General features: G+C 36.5%; 1 protein-coding gene across 1 annotated transcript in view; it reads left to right on the plus strand.

Moving 5' to 3' along the window:
• The first annotated feature begins 317 nt into the window (after positions 1 to 317).
• LOC113422078 (uncharacterized) overlaps positions 318 to 24,295 on the plus strand; it is a 131,558-nt gene continuing 107,580 nt past the window's right edge. Inside the window, exons 1-15 of the mRNA XM_087947337.1 lie at positions 318 to 634; positions 1,186 to 1,380; positions 2,162 to 2,258; positions 5,187 to 5,296; positions 7,040 to 7,125; positions 7,405 to 7,548; positions 7,783 to 7,854; positions 9,235 to 9,378; positions 10,828 to 10,893; positions 11,700 to 12,329; positions 14,111 to 14,167; positions 15,506 to 15,649; positions 18,566 to 18,637; positions 19,888 to 20,031; positions 21,332 to 21,403. Coding sequence (XP_087803463.1) covers positions 318 to 634; positions 1,186 to 1,380; positions 2,162 to 2,258; positions 5,187 to 5,296; positions 7,040 to 7,125; positions 7,405 to 7,548; positions 7,783 to 7,854; positions 9,235 to 9,378; positions 10,828 to 10,893; positions 11,700 to 12,329; positions 14,111 to 14,167; positions 15,506 to 15,649; positions 18,566 to 18,637; positions 19,888 to 20,031; positions 21,332 to 21,403 — 2,350 coding nt within the window. The remainder of the gene's footprint in view (positions 635 to 1,185; positions 1,381 to 2,161; positions 2,259 to 5,186; positions 5,297 to 7,039; positions 7,126 to 7,404; positions 7,549 to 7,782; positions 7,855 to 9,234; positions 9,379 to 10,827; positions 10,894 to 11,699; positions 12,330 to 14,110; positions 14,168 to 15,505; positions 15,650 to 18,565; positions 18,638 to 19,887; positions 20,032 to 21,331; positions 21,404 to 24,295) is intronic.

The raw sequence follows: 24,295 nt of genomic DNA on the forward strand, positions 1-24,295 counted from the left end.
AAGCAGTAGCTAAATGACTATCTGTGCTTGGTTTCATCCCCTGGAATAACCTATGGAAAAAAACCTAGCATTAGGGTTAGGTTATTCCAGGGGAATAACCCTGGAATAACCTAACCCTAACCCTAACATAGGTATATCTACAGGTATATCTGAACTTACTATGCTTCTATATCACCAAAATGTTGCAATTAGAACTTTGTGCCCTTGGTGGAGAGTAACTAGAGAGAACCAAAGCCAGAACAGAACCATCTCTGTAAATGAATGTTTTGTTTTCCTTCCTTCACAGCAAACCCCAAGACCTAACTGAGAATACCAAAATGGGTGGTCAGCCCCAGAACTCAAATGCAGAAACTGAGGAGAACAAATCCAATTACCCAAATGAGGAGGGTGAACACGACAAGAAATCTCCCGGACAGCAGGTTAAAGAGGAAAAATCTAAAGACCTAAAGGAACAGAATGAGGATAACACCCAGCCATCTTTAAAAACATCAGATCTGCAGGAAGATAAAGAACCCTCAGCATTATATTCCTCTAGTTCATGGGAAAAAGAAACATCAGATTGGAAGGATGATCTATCTAGCTTTCTTACTCCCGAGAAAAGCACAACTATTTTTTCCTCCCTCATTTCAGAGCAGTAAGTCAGAGTAGCAGAAGATAAGATTATCAGGATTTTTTGGTCCTGCAGTTTAGAAGATAATTTCCAAAGGAGCCTCAGTTATACTCAGTTCAGTTTAATCTAACCTTTTCACTGTCTTTGTAACAGCTGTGTAACAGCTTCAATTGCTTAAACTATTACATGAAAGGGAAATCCTGTACTATATAGTATTTATCTCATGAATCTTAAATTTCACATGCTAACTTTCTACAATATCAAGATGCAGTACATGGTTTTTTCATGTTGTCATCTAGCAATCTGAGTGAACATATTCATGATGTGCGAAGTCACTATATTGCCTTTGCATAACATGCTAAGATTGATCAATTTTAACTCTGATTTAAAATCAGGGGTTTTGGTCACAGCCTATATATGTTTAGCAAATTCAACCATTTTTCTAATTAATAACTCAATGTATTTGCAATCACCAAAAAAGGGTTAACTCAGAAGCCAAAGGTGTGTCAAGTGAACCCAGTCATAGAGAGAATTGTCATCTGTTCCTAGTCTTGAGTTTATTTTTCTCTTCCTAGTACTGACACTGATGATCTAAAGACATCAACTTGGACTGAATCCCAATTGGTGAATCCAGAGTTGCAGTCTGAGGTTGAATCTGTTCCTGTATGCGTATGGAAGAAGCCTACAGAATGGAAGGAAGAGGAACGCCGTTTTTCTATCCCAGCACGCAAGCCTTCTTTCCATAACCGCTGTGGCTGCAGTACAACTGAGTAAGCTAAGACATCAAGTGATGATGGGCTTTGGGCATTCCGCATATTATTCCACATATTATTACATTCTTCTCATTGTTCCTCCTTTGTCTGTTTTGAACTGTGTTGAAGTACATTTCATGGAGTCTTGAGACAGAAGAAGCTAACGTTCAAGCAAACAGCAGGCTGGAATTTATGAAAAGTTTTAGATGGGAAAACTTTTGGCTACTGAAGTATTTCCCTGAATGTTTGTAGCTGTCTTAAATATTTGAATAGTGGGATTATCCTGCCCGCACAATTGTATAAAGCCATTAATTTTAAGACAAAGTGAAGTAATTCGATAGCACCTTTTCTAACCAACCACTTTTATTACGAGGTACTTGTAAACTACAGCTCACTTCATCAGCTGCATATAGTAGATAGGCTAATGTAGAATTTAAATTGGGATAGGTGGAAGATAAGTCAGCTATGCAGTTGCAGTTTGCTCATCAGACTGATCACAAACAACTTAAAAAAATATGACGTCTTAAAAACCATTCTGATTATTGTTTTATATTCAAAGTCTTCCACTATTTCTAATCAAATCACAGATATTTTTTGATCATTTTAAGTTATTTTCTTTTGAACAAGGCACATTGGCTTTTATCACTGTAAATCCTTTATCTAGTCTGATTAAAATATTGGACTATATATTCTGTGCTGTCAGTTTCATTTTGTTTTAAAGCAGTTGAAAATGAAATTCAGGAAATACATTTCGGTCACTTTCCCAATATGCTAATCTTTTCATTTTTGTCTCTCGTAGACGATTGATCAAGCACAGCCCACTGCATCTTCCCAAAGCACCATTTCACAAAAGCATTATGTGGAGACATCAAAGACCACTATTCAGAGGACACGAGGTGAGAGCAAGAGTTACAGGGCTGTATTAAGATCTAGTTTAAAAATATTGGAGTTTTCCTAGAAAATTACCCATGGAAATGAGTAGTAGTAGTGTACACTGAAAGACAGCTTTTCCATTACCACTATCACTGAACCTCTGCTGACCCCAGGAAGCATTAAGCATCCTTCCTCATACTTTCAGCTCAAACAAAGCCAGAGAAATGGGAAATAAAAGCATCCCTGTATGAACTGCATGCTTCTGTTACAAGCCCCCAAATTGTAGAGCTTTGTTTCACAACCTCAGCAGATGGGAATTCTTGGAGTTGCTGAGATTAAAAAACTCTGGATTTCTGAATTGGCTTCTAATTAAACCATCTTTAAGCCAATCTTTTCATGACTAGAGATCACACTGAACCTTTTGGGCAAAGAAGCGTAACTGTGGAATTGTGTTACATCTGTAGAAAAAGTCAGGATTTTATTCTTTTTTGCCCCCAAATTGAAAGGAAACAGGGTTGGGGGTCTATTAGCAGGAGTGCTCAGTTTGATGGCTCTTGTCCTAGGCACAATATGAAGAATAAAAGCATCTGTTTAATAAAAATGAAGAAAAGATATTCTTTGAATTATGGAATCATGCAGTGTTTCTTCAGCAGTATGAAGGTGGCTTCTCATAGCCTTTTTCCAAGCCATTTTCCCATTCCATCTTTATTATAACTATAGTATATTCAATCAATTAATTGAGGTAGGATGATGCAATGATTATAAGAGCAGGGCTGTGGCCACATCTTTTTTTGATGTCTTCTGGAATTGATCCCAACATGAGGCGTTTGTGTGACTTCAATGGCATTGAAAGTGGCAGAGGAGATAATCAGGCTCCTAAGGAATTACAGAAAGGTATCACACTTTGAGGCCATTATTTTCTTAGGTATGGGTTGGACTATAAGAACTCTTACAGCCCTATAATTCTATAATTTAGAGGCTCTTGTAAGTCACAATGGAGCAATCTCCTGAAATGAGTGGCTCTTGGTGCTCTCTGAGCCTGATTGTTTTCTGAAGACATTTCATTACCCAAACTATGTAACATTATCTATGCATCCTAGCACTGATAATGTTGCTTAATTTGGGTAATGAAATGTCTCAGAGACCCCCAAGGATCCTTCATTTCAACTCTGAGTTACAAATATTCTCCTTTATTGGAATCTCCTGATAATCAAGATGGATACAAAAATCCTATTTCATTGAAGTATAGACACTGGTTAATCATGGCTCAGTGGCTAAGACACTGAGCTTGTCGATCAGAAAGGTCAGCAGTTCAGTGGTTCGAATCCCTAGTGCCACGTAATGGAGTGAGCTCCTGTTACTTGTCCCAGCTTCTGCCAGCCTAACACTTTGAAAGCATGTAAAAAAGCAAGTAGAAAAATAGGGACCCATTTGGTGGGAAGGTAACAGCGTCCCATTTGCCTTCGGCATTAAGTCATGCTGGTCACATGACCACAGAGATGTCTTTGGACAGCGCTGGCTCTTCGGCTTTGTAACGGAGATGAACATCGGCCCCTAGAGCCGGAAATGACTAGCACCTATATGCAAAGGGAAACTTTACCTTTACCTTTTAGTCATTAGATAAATGGTTTACTTTCTATGTCTGCCTTTGCAGCCTATATAATCTTCAGTTCATTGTGTAGTTACATAAATATTATAATGTAAAAAATACTAAACAAAGGCAGTATAACAGAAAAAAAACAGTATAGCAAAACAAAAAGAGCAAAGGGAGAACAAAAACCTTTAATCAGATACAAAACATGTTTTGTATGTGTATGTTTGTTTTTAAAAATATTTTTTTTAAAAAAAAATCCTTTAATCAGCAACATAACCATTTTGGAGACTTCTGTCTTTGAATAAATTGTTATCTATTTACTTATAAATTTATAATGTAGAAACCTACAGTTACGTACAGGAATCCCATATATCCCGTTGAAGTAATTGAGATAAAGAAGGATTCTTTTGCTTTGAATTCAAATTAGTAGGTGGCTATAATAATAACATGTAATATATTAGTAGGTGGCTATAATAATAACATGTAACCTTGCCTTACATGTTAGCATTATGACAATATTAGGACTGAAGAGCTTCAAGTTTGCACAGATTTTCTTTTCACTTTTTATCATCACATTTGTGCTTCTTCTTTGTTTATCGCTCATCTTTAATATTGCTGGAATAATTAGACTGGAATAAAGGTTTGGCCAGAAAATCTGTTAAGTTGCACTAGCCTTTACTTCACACACCCCTCTAACTTTACCTGGTCCAAATTAAGTTTGGAGACAAGAATGGATTCTTTCCCTCCCCCCTAATAACAACTCATATCTTATTTTTATTTTATTTATTTATTTATTTTATTTATTTATTTGATTTGCCAATTGTTTACAAGATAATAAGTATAAGTGTATACATAGTTGTGAATACATGAAATGGGTACATATAAGAAAAATAAAAGAAGAATAAGAGAAACAATAGGACAGGGACGGTAGGCACGTTGGTGCGCTTATGCACGCCCCAAAAAGACCTCTTAGGAAAGGGGTGAGGTCAATGGTAGACAGTCTTGAGGTTAAAGTTTTTGGGGTTTGGGGAAGAGACTACAGAGTCGGGTAGAGTATTCCAGACATTGACCACTCTATTGCTGAAGTCGTATTTCCTGCAATCAAGTTTGGTGCGGTTTACTTTGAGTTTGTATCTATTGTGTGCTCTTGTGTTGTTATGGTTGAAGCTGAAGTATTCATTGACAGGTAGGACATTGCAATGTATGATTTTATATACCATGCTTAAATCATATATATCTGTAAATCAATTATATCTTAAATCAATTATATCTGTACAGAAGTAAGATGTTGCTTGTATATTTCTTCCTGATGAAAAGTTTAGTTGAGTGCATCTTGTCATTTCATCCTCCCCATTAGATCTGCTCACGAGAGAAAGGACTTTTGAAGAATGTGAAAAGGAAGAAAGACTACAGGGCACTTACCAAAGCTCAGATGCTTAGGATGCTTTCCTCCAAAGGAAGCAACAGGTATTTGGGCAACCTAGAATACTTGATTTAATAAGAGGAACATCAACAATGAATAAAGGAAAAGACAAAGCCCTTTTACATTAGAAAGCAAATATTTTCTTCCATTTGTAGATATTAAATACAGTATCTATTTGAAATCTGCAGCTTAATGTTAAAACAATCTTTTGTAGAGTAGAACTGAAAAGAGTAGAACTGTCTATTAAGGGCACCTGGGATGGGAGGTAACATTATTCTATAGGAATGAATATATTTTTAAAGTAAAGTAGAAGAGAGAGATAAGAGAGATTAATTTTAGAAAATGACACTACTTTTCAGATGACTAAAAATATGTTTGAAGGATAACTTTGGGCTACTTCTGCTCTAATGTAAGTTGCAAAAATGTCATGCTTCCAGAAGACACTGCTAAAATACAGGTAGTCCTCAACTTACAACAGTTTATTTAGTGATCATTTAAAGTTACAACATCACTGAAAAATGTGACTTATGACCATATTTCAGACTTACAACCATTGCAGCATCCGCATGGTCATGTGATCAAAATTCAGGTGGTTGGCAACTGACTCACATTTATGAGCATTGCAGTGTCCTGTGCTCATGTGATCACCTTTTGTGACCTTCTAACAAGCAAGTCAGTGGGGAAGCCAGATTCACTTAACAACCATTTTACTAATTTAACAAATACAGTAATTCACTTAACAACCATAGCAAGAACGGTCATAAAGTGGGACAAAACTCACATAACAAATATCTCACTTAGCAACAGAAATTTTGGGCTCAATTGTGGTCATAAATCAGGGACTATCTATAGGAATTTTCCACACTTGGTATGAGATTGCAAGCTAGCCGTAAGGTATTCAAAATAACTGGGTGTTTAAAATTAAAATCACAAAGAAGCACAATCCTAAGTATTAGGTCTTCCTTATTAACCATGTTATTCTCTGTTCACAGTTGTACATCAACTAACTACATTTCCAGATAGTGCCAATCTACTTTAGGCATCATAATTCTCAACCACCTTGAAAAACAGGATAAACTCTTATGTTTCATCCCAATATCTCCTTTTATAATATAAATTTATCTTGATTGCTATCATTAAACCAACAAAATTGAAATTAGCTACAGGTGATTTTAAACCAGTTGCATCTGTAACAGGTAATAAAACTTAACTCGGGATTTGGATTGAAATCAACTGTTGCAAGCTTACATCATTTTGAATAAGTATTAGTAGACACTGTACTATCTACTGTTCCAATGATATATAAAATCTGTCCTTTCTAAGATCTATATCTGGTAGAAATCCTAATACTTATTGTACATTATTACTCAAAATAAAGCTCACATTTCAGAGATTCAAACTTGTGAGAAAATCAAATTTTACCTCCACACCTTCATCAATATCAGGAGAAAAAAAAGTACCACCGTGTCTAGGATTGTAGACACAGAAAAAAATTGTATGTGATTGGAAACTCGATCTTTTTTAATGCTATGCTGATTTACTATATTGCAACTTTTGGAATGAATGTCTGTATCTGCTTTTTGTTCCTTCTCTAAAGAATAATCTGGTTTCTCTATCACGCTCATGATTTTGTAGTATAAGTTTCTAAACAAGTAGGAATGGAGGCTTGTAGCCATTCATCAAGGTGCCACCACTAGACTGGAAGAAGTTGAGTTATGAATGCAAGAAAGAGATAAATTAAAGAGATTGTATTTGTCAGCTGTTAGTGTGTGCATGTGTCTTGGCAGGCAAAGTAAAGCTATGTACAATCTCTACACAACATTCTGTGATGAGGGAGAACACTTTGACCCATGTCTTCTCCATGGAACAAAAGGTAAGAAAGAATATGATTGCTTTTTCTTTGCTATTGAAATTAGTAGCATATTTATTTATTTATTTGGTATGCTGCCCATCTCATACCAAGTATGTTTTTGCTTTTGTCAGACAAGTTGTTGTCAGACTCCTGTAAGCTTTTGTGGAATAATCTGATGAAAAGATCTGAAATAGATTCCACACTGAGGATATCTAGATTTCCTTGGGTGAAAGAAATCAATAATATAATTTGCTTTTAGGGCCTTTTAGCAGACTCAGAATATTATGTTTACTTTTCCAGGACTCTCCAGGGCTTGCACCATTTTTACTGCCATCAGAAGGGGAAGAATTCACATCAACTATCTCCTCCTTACCTTACACACTTTGGGTATCCTCCTGTCCAAAGATCAGATGCTTCAAGTTCTCCAGTTTATCCCTATTGATGGTCTGTGCTATTTCTTATTCTTGAGCCTAGGAATTTCATAAACTAATATTTTGCAGAATTTTAAACAAGTAATCCTTGTGTGCATGCTTGTTAGTGTGTGTGTTGTGTGTGTATGTGTACATGAAATAAATACGTAGAACATGTTACATTTGGTTCATTTATATATAAAATTATAAACTAACTGTAGTTGCCTCACATTTTTACCATTTTGTCTTGCCTTTCTTTTTCATACAGCGTATGGCAGTCTGGATTTTTATGACTTTTTGGATGTTGCACGTAACACCTTGCTCTACATTGATCTTGAGGGTATGTAGAATATTTCTCATAGAGTTACAGTCAATATAAAATTATTCTGAATTTCTTTCTCACGTTTTCTATGTTCTCAAGGTTCATGTACCTTTTTTGTAATGGCTCATGTCCTTCCTCCTTCTCTGAATCAAATCTACATTTGTTCATGCCATTTTAAGTTTGCTTGTGGCTCTCAGATGTCATTAATGCTGCAATAAGATTCAACAGACAATTTGAGCAAGAAGGAAGGCACTATTCTGCCCTTTGCTTCAGATAACTGTAATGTCTGAAGGTTTTCCTAACCCTGGTCAATACCTATCAAGTCACTAGCCTTTTAAGATGGCCAGATGCAGAACTGGAGGACTTAAAAAATTAGGAGTGACCATTTTATATGAATTTACAAAACTTAAAAGTTGTTTGAGGCCCAATTCTAAGATAATTTTATGTCAATTTTTAGCTATAGGATGGTTCTGAAACAGTGGTGGGATTGAAATTTTTTTACTACTGGTTCTCTGGGCATGGCTTGGTGGGCATGGTGTGGCTTGGTGGGTGTGGCTTGGTGGGCATGGCTTGGTGGATGTGGCAGGGGAAGGATACTGTAAAATCCACATTCCCTCCTCACCCCACTAACCTGCTTTCCAGCTCCGTTCTCCTGTTCAGGACAACAAAATAAGACCCAGCCAATCAGCTGGGACTCAGGAGGCAGAGAATTAGATGGGGGCTGGCCAGTCAAAGGTGGTATTTGCTGGTTCTTATAACTACTCAAAATTTCCACCACTGGTTCTCCAGAACTGGTCATAACCTGCTGAATACCACCTCTGTTTCTGAAACCTAATCACTACCAGAACCTCTGCAAGATCAGTGAAAAGTCTGGGCCAAAAATGCTTTACTGAGTATAGTATTTCTTCTAGGTTTTATTCGCATGCTACTGAAATTTTCTGTGAACATTCTGTGATATTAGTTTGGCCAAAGCTTGTGACCATAATACAGGTAGTCCTCACTAATTGGGACCAGAAACTCTGTCCTTGAGTTAAAACTTCCACACAACTTAGCAGTGATTCTGGCAGTCCCAGATGCCATCATTAAGTGAGAACTGCATGGGCTATTGAGCAAGAATCTCATGTGACTGCGACTTATGATTTCCTGCTGGCTTCCTCATTAATTTCTTCTCAGAAACTGGCAGGAAAGGTTGCAGATTACAATCACATGACCACAGGAATGCTGAAAGGGCTGTAAGTAAAGTGACTGGTCATAACACCATTTGTTCAGTGCCATCTTAATCATAAATTATTACAGTAAAAGTTATTCTCTATTATTCTCTATACTATACCTAGGTGATTATCAATTTGTGCTTTTTAATTGTCCTGTCCTGTTTTTGTTCTCTTGCATCTTCTGCAGCTTTTGAAAATGTTCAGAGGATTTTCCGAACCATTAAAAAGGATATGATAGCCATTGAAGAATTGGAGCCAATTTTAGCATGCTTGGGGGTCAGCCTTAGTCCCCTAATTATACAGCAAACACTAGAACACACTACAATTACCAGTAAGTATATGCCTATTTCAGTGTATGCTGGATTGGAAGAGATGGTACCATTAAAAAGATTATAAAATTTTATATTAAACTGAAGGTTGCTACCAAGTTTCTTTGGTCTTTGATTTCAACAGAAGAACCAGATTATTATCAGAGACAGAAAAGAAAATCTGAACTCATCCAAGTTCATCTCAAAGGAAATGTGAAGTCTATAGTTCCAAGTTCTTTTTTAATATACATCAAAATTAAACACTAGAGCAGTGTTTCTTATCTTTGCAACCTTAAGTTGTGTGGACCTTAATTCCCAGAATCTTCCAGCCAAGGTTGAGAAATACTGCACTAGAGACATTGCCAATTTCCTTGCTTTATCATTCTATTATATTTATTATGAAGATAGAAGCTTTTACTATAAATTGAGATGAAAATTAGCTGCATCGAAGAATGAGGAGGAAAGTTTTGAGATTTTCAGGTAATGTTTTACATCAGTTACTCAAAATGACATCATATTTTCTGTCTCAGTAACAACAAGTACATGTTTGACTGAAATGAATATCCATTCCTACAAAGTCCAAATACATATCTGTTATGTCTCCCCTTTAATTTCAGGTGAGCAAAACAAAATTCAGCCGTTTCAGAATTAACTCAAATCAAAAACAAACCCCCACAAGAGAACGGCTGAAGTAATTCCAAAACACAGCAATAAATCCACACTCTGTCCGAAAATCCTGGCATGGCAGTAATTCACAAGCCTCAGAGAGTTTGCTGCATGTCTTCACTCCCATTTAGTCACTTTGCTTCTGGCGAATTCCACCAGCCCAGCCGTGTCCTTTTATCCGCTTATGGAGCGTGTTAATTTCCCTAATTAGTTACTGGCTCGACGCCTCCTTTCTAACTGAGATTGGCGTCTCAGCCTCCTTCTATTTCTGACGTCAAGCCATAAGTTCTCCAAGTTGTCTTCCCCGCTGGAAAACTCTTGCATGCCTTCCTTGTTAGCCATTCCCGGCTGCTGCTCAGATAAAGAACCAGAGGAGGTCGAAGGTCCTGACAACTCCAATAAATCAGGTTTATCTCCCCTTGTTAAATCCATCTCCTCATCCTGGGTACTATCCAAGTCACTAAGCAATGCCGGCTCATATTTTGCTGCCATATCCTCGTCGCTCGAACTCATATCTGCCACAGGAGCAGATTCCAAGCCCGGAGTCACAACACATATCAACTAATAAAAACCCAATTAAACCAATTGTGCCAAGACTACACACGTTTGATTCAATAAACCAATAAAGCTGGACTTCAGTAGTCTCCACTGTAGTGCTCATTCTTCAAGGTAGCTAAGATTCAGTTTATCAATAATAATAGTTAATCAATAATTTGCCTAATAGGAAACTATAAGCATACGGATATAAATGTGGGGAAAGAGGTTCTTTTATACAGTACATTCCTGAAGTCTTTTTTCTTTGACAGAGGATGGGAAATTGAACATCTCAGAATTTCTGACATCTGTGAGAGGATTATTAAGTCAACATATGCGTAAGTGTTCACAGCTCATGAATTAGGTTCATGGTAAAATGTTGTCTAGCCCAGTGGCCTCCAACCATTCTGACACCAGGGACCAGTTTTGGAAGAAAAATTGTCTTCCACAGATGGGAATGGAGGGGAGGAGAATAGCAAACTAGAGCCTGTGTATGTGCCAATGAAGGTTTGGTTACTTGCTCACCTCTTCCACAGCACAGTTCCTAACAGGCCACTGACTGGTACTAGTTCATTGCCCAGGGCTTGGGACCCCCTGTTTTAGTCTGGTCTCTGTAAGTTACTTTTCGGTTGTTGTAAGTGGATGCTGTCTTAAACTGATATAAAAAAAAGATTGATGTACTATGAAAAAAAAAATATGTATATAATTCCTAAAATTCAAAAAGTTATGGTATACTTATTTTCTGAACTAAAATAGAAGGCACACTTTGCTTTTTTTTATTAATGGTTCTTAGAATATCCTATCTTTAGAAAAGCTCATCCTCCTGTGTTGTATTTATGAATCATTGATTGGGAAGGAGATAATTGGCTAAAAGGAGAGCAAAGATTATTAAACAAAATAAGCACTTCTTGAAGATAAGTCATTTATGTTGTTCCTGCATGAAGAATGATGGGTACTGTGGATTCACAATAAAATTGTAATTTTCTTTTTACTATACTGGTAACAATACCTCTGGGAATCATTGTGTAAAATATTGTTATTTGGCAGTATGAGTGCAGATAGCACTTTTATAGAGATTCCTTACTTCAGCTTGACATGTACAGTAGTTAATAATCTCATTACTTCTTCTGATTGTTACTTATAGATGAGTATGGTATTTTGGACAGAGAATCTTGCCAAGGCTTTCCTACTATGGATGACTCCGAAGTAGAACGGAGAAGAAATATTTTGCTTGATAAGGGGATACCACTTTGTTATGCTCACTTGGTTGGATTATATGAACCAGATGAAGAGATCACTATTGACAGCCTAGAGAAGAAAGCAAATAAATTTCAGAAACTTGTTGGGCTAAAGCAAACCAACAAAGCAACAGCTGCAGTTTCCGTGGATGAAAAGGACAAAAAAGACCAAAGCACAGAGTGGCCAAAGATTAGATCAAAATATGGCTATACAAGTCATGACACACTGTTTCCATTAAGTTCCACTCTCCCACTTGGAGAAAGTAAAATAATGGCCACACAGTCAAAGACAAGATGGCCATTGAAAAAGCCCCCAGTACTACCTGATCTTTCTTTAGTTCCTCATGCAAGCCTCAGTAGTGAAAGTATAAAGCAGAAAAAGAAGAAGAAAAAGAAGAAGCTTTCCTTCCAAGATGATATCCCAACTAGGCATGATGAAGACAAACAGGAACTTGATGAAGACAAACAGGAAACCGAAGCTAAGAGAGATGAAAGTGAAGATATGGGACATTTAGAAGATCTATCATTTCAGGAAGGTGGGTTTTGAAATTTTGTACATTTAATGTAATATACACTTGAGCTTCCATGTTTTGGGTCGTTGAAATGTGGTTAATAAGTCATTTTTGACAGATGGAAGTCCAGTCTCTTCTTGAAAGCTTCCAGTGATGAAGCTCCCACAAATTCTGAAGGCAAGCTGTTCCATTGATTGATTGTTCCCACTGTCAGAAAATTTCTCCTTATTTCCAGGTTGAATCTCTCCTTGTTCAGTTTCCATCCATTTCAATAATATCAGCGTCAGCTGAAGTTAGAGTTTCTTATGGATACCTATTTAAGATTGTAGAGCTATTATCTACCAGGATTTTGCACTGCTTTAACCTTGACAGCTCATTGGTTCTTCCTGACTATGTTGCATATATCAGCTTGCTTTTTACTCTGGTCCACCCTATATAATATTCTATATGAGCTTCAAATGTATTGAACTACAGCCCTTATAATTCTCCAGAAATTTCCATGCCCACTGAATCAATATTTCATTTTTGTCTTTTACTTTCTTATCTCTGATATTCAGGCTTTTCAATGAGAAGCCTTATGCAGGATGATTTATGTATTTTCTCCTTTGAGCAATCATTCCCAAATATTAGGTGGGACCAGACCCTGGATAGTTTTACTCATAAGATGTGGAGGACTAAAGAATAATGGTATTAGATTATTCATGTGGGTAATCAGTTCATTCTGTCTATTTGTTTTATCAAACTAAAGGATCAATGGTGTTGGTATGTTCCATACTATTCTGAATATTAGGAAAATCTAATTATTGTCTTGTTGGATAAGCATTGAGATTTAGCAATAGCAAATAGCACTTAGACTTATATACCACTTTACAGTGCTTTACATCTCTCTATAAGCAGTTTACAGAGTCAGCATATTGCCTCCAACAATCTGGGTCCTCATTTTACCACCTCAGAAGAATGGAGGACTGAGCCAACCTTGAGCTGGTCAGAATGTGCAAACTACTGTATGTTTTTGATTATCTATCGTGACTACATTCTACATGGATATCCATTGTGAAGACCAATAAAGTAGATGCAATCTAAAACAATCTTCCTCAGCTTGTACCTTTCAGATATTTTGGGACTGCAACATCCAACATTTCCAGTCATATAATCCAAAACAAATCTGAGAGTAGTACATTGGCAAAATCTTCCTTAGAATAACCCATGAAGACATGAGCTTTTAAAGTTCCAAAGAATTTTAACAAAATTTATCTGCCTCATCCTAGCTAATTGATTTCAAACTGTGCTATATTCTTGTCTTGTTAATTGCCCTCTGATATAGGTAGTCCTCAACTTATGGCCATAGTTGCTAAATGAGACAGTTGTTGGCTGAACTTTTCCCTACTTTACAACTTTTCTTGCCATAGTTATTAAGTGAATCACTGCAGTTCTTAAATTAGTTATATGATTGTTAAGTGAATCCAGCTTCCTCATTGACTTAGCTTCTCAGAAGTTTGCGAAAGGTGATTGCATGCCCCCAGGATGTTGCAACTGTCATAAATATGAGGCAGTTGCCATCCAAATTTTAATCAAGCAACCATGGGATGCTGCAATGGTCGTAGGCGTGAAAAATGATCGTAAGTCACTTAACTCACTTTTCTCAGTGCTGTTGTAACTCCAAATTGTCACTAAACGAATGGTTGTAAGTTGAGGACTATTTGTACTTTCCCAGATTTCTGGTGAGTCATTTAAGAAAGCCCAGATGGGAAAGCTCTTTAGATAGCAATTCTGCAGACTTTTTGTTTGATTTTTTTCCTGTGAAGGGATTGAACTGGAGCCACACGATCCTTTATCATCAGCCTCACTGCCTTTTAATGACAGTGAGTAGGACATGACCAAGCATTCTGATGGTAAGCAGTCAATATGGATGACAGCAAAATGGGCATCTGTTGTGTGGAATGCTGCTTATCTCACACAGAAGGTGCAAACTTGTCCACAGTACTTTGCTGGACTCTTCATATCATGACAGGATTGGCCCTCTTGATAGGCTTGGGGCAAATGACCAGCTTTTATGATGCTTAAGAGAAAGACTAAGAAAGCAGCACTGAAACCAGCTTCCTAGTGGGATGAACCAGAGGCCAAACATACATTTAGGAATGAGGCTTTTTCTTTCATGTCAGATACAGTATTGGTTATTGGAAAGATTGTCAAAGAGGAAGGAAGGAGGGGTTTCTAAACTGTAATTTCCTACTTTCAAACCATGAGCCAGAGAACAAAAAGATGTCTAACATTTGGATTTGATACTGGCTGCCATGCCAAACAACAATCTGGCTTGTTTAAAGTATCTTGCTTAGTTAGTTTTTAGCATACTTTTTTAAAAAAATAACTAGTGTTTTCCACCCTTGGCAACCTTGAGATATATGATTTCAATTCCCAGAATTCCCCAGCTAGCATGAAGTCCACACATGCTAAGATGGCCAAAGCTGGGAAATGCTGCCCTTAACACATGTATATAAATTGAAGGGTATTTTTCAATCAGAGAAAAAAAAGTTGGCCACATTCAGAATCAGCTGAGTAAAACATATTCAAATGTAAATTCTACTTTTGCTTTATATGAAGTGATAGGAGCAAGTCATAAAGATATCTGCGTCCATAATTGTCCTGGAGATTGTCATCATGGCCTATGAACAGACATGGGGAGAGAGGACTAGAAAAAGCCATCAGTTTCTGATTTTTGAATTTAATGCAAGAAGGTCATTGTTTCCAATGAGCCTTTGCTACTTATGTTCCTGTATTGACCTAAGTTTAGTAGGTTATATAAAAATCAGCTGCTACTGAAAAAAAATGAGACCATATGACTTTTTGCCTTATCATCCTAATAGCCCATGAAGCATTGATTGTGGCAGCCTGAAAGAAGTTGACGTGTTCTCTTGCTTTTAAATTTAAAGGGCAAAACCCACTAGATGATATTAATTGAAGAGGAATGTCTAATCTGCTTCTTTTTAGTGCACTAGGTTTTTGTTGTAATTTAAGAAGCAAGAACAAGAATAGTTAGCAACAATGACATCATAGTCAATTGCTTCCAACTATAGATACAGAAAGTATCAATATAAAAGAGTTAACATGAGAAACAAGAGTTAACATCAGAAACTTCAAATTGTTTCAGCACACATCTCTATAAAACATGTATTTTGCCCCAAACTAGCATGTTTTTTCAGCCTTACAGAATATGTTTGATGTCATCCAAATGCTTCTGGAAGATAGCATCAAAAGTCATGATCTATGCTCCACCCTGAACAAACTGGGAATCGGCATGAGTGACACAGAATTCCAGGAAATGCTGCAGCATGCAGATGTGGCAGGTTAGTCTCTTCGGTTCTTTTGGGTTTACATCTTAGCCAGTGGGTTGATGGACCAGGTTTGTGATTGTGCTTCTATCTAGCTTTTATTCTGATCAAGCCCAAGAGTACCACCAGAAGCCTTATACCATATCAAACTAATGATCCTCACCTAACCAACCAAAGATATTGAGATGCCAGGAACAGAGCCCAAGACCTACAAGCAAACCCTTATGCTTATTATTGAACAGTACTACAGTACTTTCCATAAAAGATAAACCAAGTTCTCATGTTTTATTTGCCACTATCCAACTGTTAAATCACATAACCTCAGTCTTTTTGTTTTATACTGTATGTGCTGATCAACATGATTTTTCATTGTATGCATTGTATCTACATGCGCATCCAATTCTAATAATAATGTTGTAAACAGTTCTTTTCTATGTCCTTAATTGACCTTTAATTACTTAGTTCACTTTTCCACCCAGAAATTGAATAATTTACAAGTTATACCATGTGAAGTATTGGATAAATCTACTAAGATTGCAGTGAAATGGAACCGTCAGGTCCAAAATTATTCTAGCCAAAAGGAAGGGCTTTTAATTCCAGTACATCTTAATTATACATTTTTTCTATTTTGTGGAAGAATTAATAAGTTTTTGTCAGCATTGGTGGCTACTCCAATAGAGATCCAATTATTACTGCTTTACTATCACATTTATTGACAGGAAATTAAGCATGGATTCTTTAACCAGATTTATTGAGAAAAATGTTCAGTTAGACAAATTTCAACAAGTGGCTTCTTTGAAGTTTCTGACATATTATGTTCAATCTACGGAAGCAGGAATAATCGTGGCTTTTGTGTGAATTTGTAAAAATGGCTGTATTTTTAACTAAAGAAGCTACTCTTCTAGCATTGGAACCATACCATACCATAATAACAAGTTAATTCAGTACTACCTTTTTTACTACAAAGTAGGGGTGGGATGCTACCGGTTTGGCCCAGTTCTATAGAACCAGTAGCTCTGAAGAGCAGCAGACACTGAACCGGTTTGTTGAGATGACCTTTTGGTCATCTGTTTGACCCACCCGCCTCCCCTGGCTCTTGGCTGTCCTTTATTTCCTGCTTTTTCAACCTCAGCTGCTTTGTGCAGCACAGCTGAGATTGAAAAAGCAGAAAAGAAGAGGATTTTCAAATGCTGCGCACCCATGCGCAGCACTTATTAGCTGTCCGGGTGGTACAGCTGATGGTTTTTTGCAAATGCTATACACGCATGCACAGTGCACATCAAGAGCATGCACCCGTGAAGCAAGTGCACACACGCAAAATGCACTCTCACTGAACCAGTAGTAACACTGGATGAATCCCACCCCTGCTGCAAAGGTGTAAATATGACACACACACCCCAAATAGGCCTATATTTAGGCAGTTGAAGCCACTCCACAGAAAAACCAGTGCTCTATTCAATCTATTGTTTTAGTCTGTGATTGTTGTTCAATCTATTTCCAATTACCATGGCAATTTCTGAGCATTTGATAATAAAGATAATGCACACTTCATTTGAAATAAGAATAAAGCTTAAAAAATTATCTACAAACTTCCAGCTAGCAATAATAATCATCATCATAATGTTAAGAAATTGAAGTAACAAGAAACGATTGATGAAAATGTTCCATCTGAATGACCAATAAAATTTTTGCTAGAATTTCATCTCCACACTGTCATATCTGTGAAGCAAGACCCAAAGTTCATTGCAAATGACTCACTGAAAAATGTATGTGATACTGAGGGGATATCCATAGCTTCATAATATAATATTGCTATATAATATTGGTATATATGATAATAATGTGCATCAGAGAGTTATTAGAAGGAAACTTTTTTGCCAACCTGATTGCAAAAACCATTGTATAAGGTATGGAAAAGAAAAACTTGATAAGCTCAAAATGTTTTGAGACAAGATGTTTTTCAAACAATGAAGCAAAACTGAACCATTTGACCACAATTGCACAAGATGTATTTGGAGAAATAAGGGTGAAGTATTTGCAGAAAAGGAATATCTTGACAACTGTAAAGTATAAAGTGGCTTTTTCACACTTTGGAGGTGTCAAGAGCCAGTACTACAACCAATATTATACAGGCATAAAAATAATAATGGATTCAACAAATATCAACACATCCTAGAAGCTAATGTTTACTGTTGCTGAAGAAACTGAAGGTAGAAAGAAACTGGGTATTTCAGCAAAACAACGATTTGTCCAAATCAATCATGAAATACTTACAGGAAAAAAAATAATGGTTTATGTAGGATCTTTTCAGTTCCTAAAATTGCATATTATGGAGATATAGGGAGACCTCAAATATGACCATGCATGGAGACATAAAAATATTTCTTAGCTAGAAAAGTTCCACAAGGAAGAGTGGGAAACAATTGAAAGAAAGAACAGAAGAACTACAGAAAATTACTTGGAAGCTATCATTTCTGCAAAAGGAGTTGTTATAAATATTAAGCAGGAAGGTGAACACTCTTTTCTTATTTTGACTCAGTAAACAACTGCTCTTATAGGGTAAGGTGCAGTCAAATTTGCACAACAATGTTACACTTAACATTGTACCATATAGAGGCTATATCAGTTTATTTCTAGATTCATTAATACATATAATTTTTCAAGATGGAGAGTGGACGTAAACTTTTGCATGTGGCTATGAATACCCTTGACCAATATAGAATTAGGAAATTGTACTTCTCCAAATAACATTGGACTGCAGTTCCCAAAGTTTATGACTTGTTTTCATATTGGCTTAGATTGATACAGTTTAGAATCTAATAACCACTTGAAGGCCCACATTTGCTTCAACCTTCTCTAAGGGATCAACTGTATTATGTATAAATCCCAGTAAATGAATACTTGTAACATGTTTGCATATTGCCATTGCAGAAGACGGGACAGTAAATTTCAACAGCTTCATATCCTTAATGGAGAAAATGTATTTCTTGAGTGAATTTGCAAGTGAGTAAACCAAAATACTGTTTTCAAGCCGGGAAGGGATATGGTAGATTTTCATTTCAGTCTCAATGTTTGTACTAGCTTAAACCCAAAAGAAAGCCAGGTAGAGTTTTATCCTGCTATGGTGCATCCACAAGGCAGGGTCACAAAAGTCAAGACAGTGGCTATGACCATGTGATTGAAACCTTGCCTCTTTTTAAGTACTCCATGTGACACCCATAAAGATGAGGAGCGATAAGTGAACAGTTGCAAGCCTCTTGACTTTTTCAATCCACACTGACTTGTCATCAAATAATTTAAATGCTCTTGATCTTAAAAATGAGAAGAGTTATATGTTTCAGCTCCAAGAGTTAGAACTTCCCATCACATTAGAATTCTAACATGAGAAAAGAAAAGAATTTCCAGGGAAAATAGGTATTTTTAGATCAAGCATCAAGAAAATGCAAAACTTCTCACTTATTGAAAGGACTCTTAAAATTCCACAAATTGTTAGGGCACAATGTTTTAACCCACATTTCTACTGGGAGATTTTTCAACAATTTCTCAATGGCAATTGTCATTAGTAACAGCCATTTCCTCTCTTTGTCTCTCATGGTTTTTTTATCAGATTAATTTTTAAAGTTATATTTTTGTACCCTCATTCCAAAGCAGGCATGGAGATAGGCAGTAGTAGCAGCTGCCAAAAATGAAAAAAAAAAAGAGAATGTTTGCAGAAATTTATGTATTTATTTATTAAATTTAAATGCCACCCCACTGTTGAAACAGCTCTGGGTGACTTACAAAATGAAAAAAAGATAAATATAAAACAGTTAAATTAGTAAGAATTAAATAAAGACTGAAAACCTCAGGGACAGACAGCACAGCAGTGGGGTCTTTTCTCTTACCCCATCGTCTACCTTCAGTGTAGGGTGCCACTATCAGAGTGGAATTTCTACAAAGGATCCTCCTTCAGAGAAGGGGAAAAAATAATAATATTTTCTTAGGATGAGAAACGGCTGACCTGGAAACTCACATTTCAGCTAAGACAGAATGTAGCAACTGAATTGTACATCTTGATAGATCTGGGACAACATAAACTGCAAAATGACTCGCCTCACCAAAAACAATTGTTCCTCTGACTCTTAGTGAGCAAAACTGAAAGTTTTTTTTTTTTAATTAATTGTTCATGTCCTCTTCAATTTTCATTCTGCATCTTTGGTGGCAGCATAAATAGCATTTAATGACAAGAATTGGACATGTTTGCAATTTTGCAGTTTTGAAACGTACCATTCAAGCCCTTGACAAGATAGAAGAAGACAAGATGGTTCTGCATGACCTTCCTTTCTTTATTAGAAATATGGGTATCCAGCTGCATGAAAATGAATTAGAAGAAGCCCTAAAACAGGTTGCTATTGACGGTTAGTACAAAATAAAGTATTTTTCATCCATGTCACTAGAACCTAGCAGACATTATACAGATAGTCCTAGCTTAACTACCATAGTTGGGACTGGCAACTCCATCACTAAGATAATTCAGCAGGACATCATATGATTGCAATGGTGTCACTTCTGCCATGCTCATTAGGCGAGACCTCATGTGTGATTTTATTGCTGGCTTCTCTGTTGTTTTTGTTTGTTGGAAACAGACTATGAAGTGCACAAAATGGCGACCACATGATTTTGGGACACAGCAATGGTCTTAAATATCCCATGGTTGCAAAATGTTCAAATTTTAATTATATGACTACAAGGACACTGTGACAATTGTCAGTGCAAGGACTGATCATGAAGTTACTTTTTTACTACCATTGTAAACTTTGTACAGATATTAAATGGGGCAGTCATTAAACAAAGACTATCTGTAACAAAGAACTTTTGTTCTATACAAGATTCTGAGGTGACAATGATATAGTGCTTCTATAATCCCAAAAGTTGGCATCCCAAGCATGAAGCCCTCAACTCATTCTTAATAATAATGATTACAGCTTTTATGTTACATTGTTAAAAATTTAGAGGGTGGGACTTGTTATTTCCCCCATATTATTATTTTTTTGGGGGGATAAATGCTTCAAAAGTTCACATGTGTTGGGAACTTCTTCCTTCCTGAAGGGTAGTCCTTTTTATAGGTAAAACCAAAGCCCAATGAATGTATGGTTTTCTTGCACTACCAACTTTTCTACAACATTGTGTGCTCAATATCAGTTCTTATTTCCAAGAATCAACTGCCATGGTAAAAATACTAAATCAGTTCCTGTTCTCCCATTCACTTCTCCTCTTCCCCTGATTCCTTATAGTAAAAGACAACAAAGCCCATCAAAATACTTAAGATTAAGCAGGCTAATCATACCCAAATATTTAGTTTTTAGGATGTTGGAGGGAAAAAATCTAGTAGTGCTTGCGGAGATTAATATGATAAAGATTTTTCTTTGGTATGTGGTGCCCTTCTAAAATCTGCAGACACTGAAAAATGCCACAAAGAAACATTCGTTGGCTTTCTGATTTGTCTGGTTTATTACTGCATTGGCAAAGTATCTTCTTCCATTATGGTCCAAGGAAAGTCTTTTCTCCTAAATTAAATATTAGAGATCTCCGCTATAGAAGACCTATATTTCTTCCATTGGCCTCCCTTCTCTTTGCCCTTTATTTACCTCTATTTATGGAGGTATCATCTGTCTACCTGCCTATCAGTCTATCATCTATCTTACTCTTGGCTTGCAGGTAAAGGAAAGATAATTGTGAAAGACTTCATTGAAATTCTTACCCGCAATCCCCAATTTAAAGAACTGTCAGGTAAGTTAGACTGATCTTTGAGAAAGAGAGGGATGAAGATGTAGCTGAGGCCTTCAGCCTTCCTACACAATCATTTTAATAAATTTCCTACACTGTGTGGACCTTACATTGTGTGTATGCCCTGCAATTGTATGATGATACTTGATCAGGGAACATCCCCAGAGGTATTTAATCAAGCTTATAATACAGTTATACAAAAATCAGATAAAGATCATATCCAATGTGCTAATTATGATCCAATTTTACAGACTAATGTTGATACAAAGCTCTTAGGAGCAGTGATAGCAAATGTGTATAGCAAGTACTATTGTTATTAAAAAATGATCGAGAAGGGTTTGTAAAAACTAGACAAACAACAAACAATAGGTTAATTGTAGATGTAACAGCCTTGTATAAAAATGAAGACCAATTTGTAACCTTGTTGTTAGACACCCTTTGAAAAAAACATACAGGCAGTACATATTTGCTGTATTAAATAAGTTTTGATTTAATTTAAAATTCATAAAACAGATCAAAATGTTATGAGTTTCCCACATCTAAACTAATGGTGAGTGGCATATTTTCTACTACTTCCTCGTTATTTAGTGGAATTAGACAAGGATGTCTACTTCAGTCTTGCTTTTAATGTTTGCATGGAACCCTTGGCTTGTATTATTAGACAACATGGGAAGATTTATAGAATAATATGTAATTTAGTTGAACATTAACTGGTTCTGTTTGCAGGTGATAGTTTTCTGATATTCTTCTATATATTTCCAAACCTCACACTACTATTCCAGTATTGATATAAATGATATTTAGCAAACTAGCAGGATATTCTATTAATTACCTCAAATTGAAGTTGATGCCAACAGCTGAAAATAATATTACTCATTCATTTAAGGAATATCAATTCTGTATTTGTACTGAATCCTTTAATATTTAGATGTGTGAGAGAGAGATATCTCAATAATATATAATATAAATAAAATATATAAAGAGATTTCTTCAGATATACAGTATAATTTGCTTTCTCCTTGTATGATTGCATACTAATTCCATATCTAGTTGTTGATGTCCTTTGCATCTAAGCTTGTTAAAAAGTACACAAGTGTAATTAATGACAGCCAGAAAGTCATCAGTCATAAAATACTAAGCCATTTTACTAGCAATGTTGATTTCTCAAACAATATGGAATGAAAAGAGGTCCAGTTTTTCTGCATATGTATGAAAGTCTTCTGAAGCCACCTCTTGTCATCTTAACAACCGTCTCCAAGTCTTCTTGAAGTTATGGATTTGCTGGGGTAAAAGGGTTATTGCTACTCTGTCATGGAGGACAGGATATATTTTAGCCTTCTCAAGTTTTTTAATATCTACTTTTGATATATACATAAACACATAATTTTCTGTTGCTGCTGACCCTCAGCGGGAAAATGTTTTTCCACCGGACAAATATAATGATATACAAATTTATCAATGCTTGGCCTAAGATAAGGGAGCTGCAAGAAATACTTCATTTTTTTTCCTGTTTCATGAATGGCAGGCAGGTTGTTCATTAAACTAATTCCTAGTAAGGCAGGGATGAAAATTGGTGATTAAGAAGTTAGAAGCCCAAAAGAGTGGATACCGATATTGCCTTCCTGCAATATCTCCCAGTTTTTCTTTTGAGGATCTTATTCTTATCAGTTATTGTAATGCACATGCATGAAGAGTGATAGACAAGAGGCAACTTATTGTAAGATGGATGTGTTAACAATGCAAATTATCTTGAAAAGAGGATAACTTTTATTTGGGGAAGGAGTGTGTCAGTGTATGGAAAGATGCATTAATGGGCTTGCAGGATAATCTTATATTAAATGGCTTGCCTATTTGAGTACTTAAGGGAAAGGAGTCCCAGGGTAAGACAGATCTATATTGAAAGTGTGTTTCAAATAAGAGGGTGGGGGGAAGAGATGCTACCTAAGAAATAATCAAACAAGAAAGGCAAAAAACTCCAGTTTTCATTTTGGGACCTGCAAGATCCTATTAATCAGAATCAGTTTATTTTGTATTCGATTTTGCAAGTCTTAAAAGTACAAATTTCCCACCATCCCTTTTAATTGCTTGATCCATTATGGTGGATCGTCCTAGGTTTCTTTTTTTTGACTGCTAAGCCACTGGGAGGGCCTGCTTTTCTTGTCTGTTTGTTTCTCAGGGAGCATCTCTTCCCCTCATTTCCCAAGGTCAGCCACACATTTCATTGTATCGCCCTTCCCTTCAGAGCTCATCCTCCCAAATTCCCAGGAGAAAATAGGTTGTGGGCAGTGAGAATGAACCGTAGGTATGTCACTACCTTCTTCTGACAATTTCCCACAAGCATATCAGGTGTCCTATAAATCATCTGCTCCAGTTGACTGGCAAACAGACCCAGCTTCAGGAATCTTCTGATCTCCTCCTCTCATGTCTTGTATGTCTGATGTGGATGGAGCTGAAACATTTTCCCCTACTCAGTCTCTGCTTTACTTGAAACTCCCTTCGTCCCATGGAAGTGCTCCTCCTGCCTCTCTAGTCTGGTGGTTTCCGAGGCAGTATCCCTTCCTTTCCCATATATTCCAATCGCACATACATTCACAAAAATTAGACATGCTCTGTCTCTACCTTCATCTACCTGCAATCTGTTCTTTATTAAAATGTCATCTGGTAGATATGCACAAAAGTGTCTTGTGCAGATTTATTTAATGCAGTACTGTAAATTTCCAAAATCAGATTCTGTTCTGACCTAGGCTTCCTTAGAAAGCATAGAACACAATCTTAGCTCTGGCAAAGCCTCTTTTATTTCAATGGCTGTGAATTACATTCATTCACAGACTTCAAGGCTTCACAAACAGTCTTTCAGGGGAATGTTTATAAACACCCATATTATCACACTTGGAA

Source organism: Notechis scutatus, chromosome Z (assembly GCF_049901735.1).
Source record: "Notechis scutatus isolate UNSWTSFEM ecotype Mainland chromosome Z, rNotScu1.2, whole genome shotgun sequence".
NCBI classification, from domain to species: domain Eukaryota; kingdom Metazoa; phylum Chordata; class Lepidosauria; order Squamata; family Elapidae; genus Notechis; species Notechis scutatus.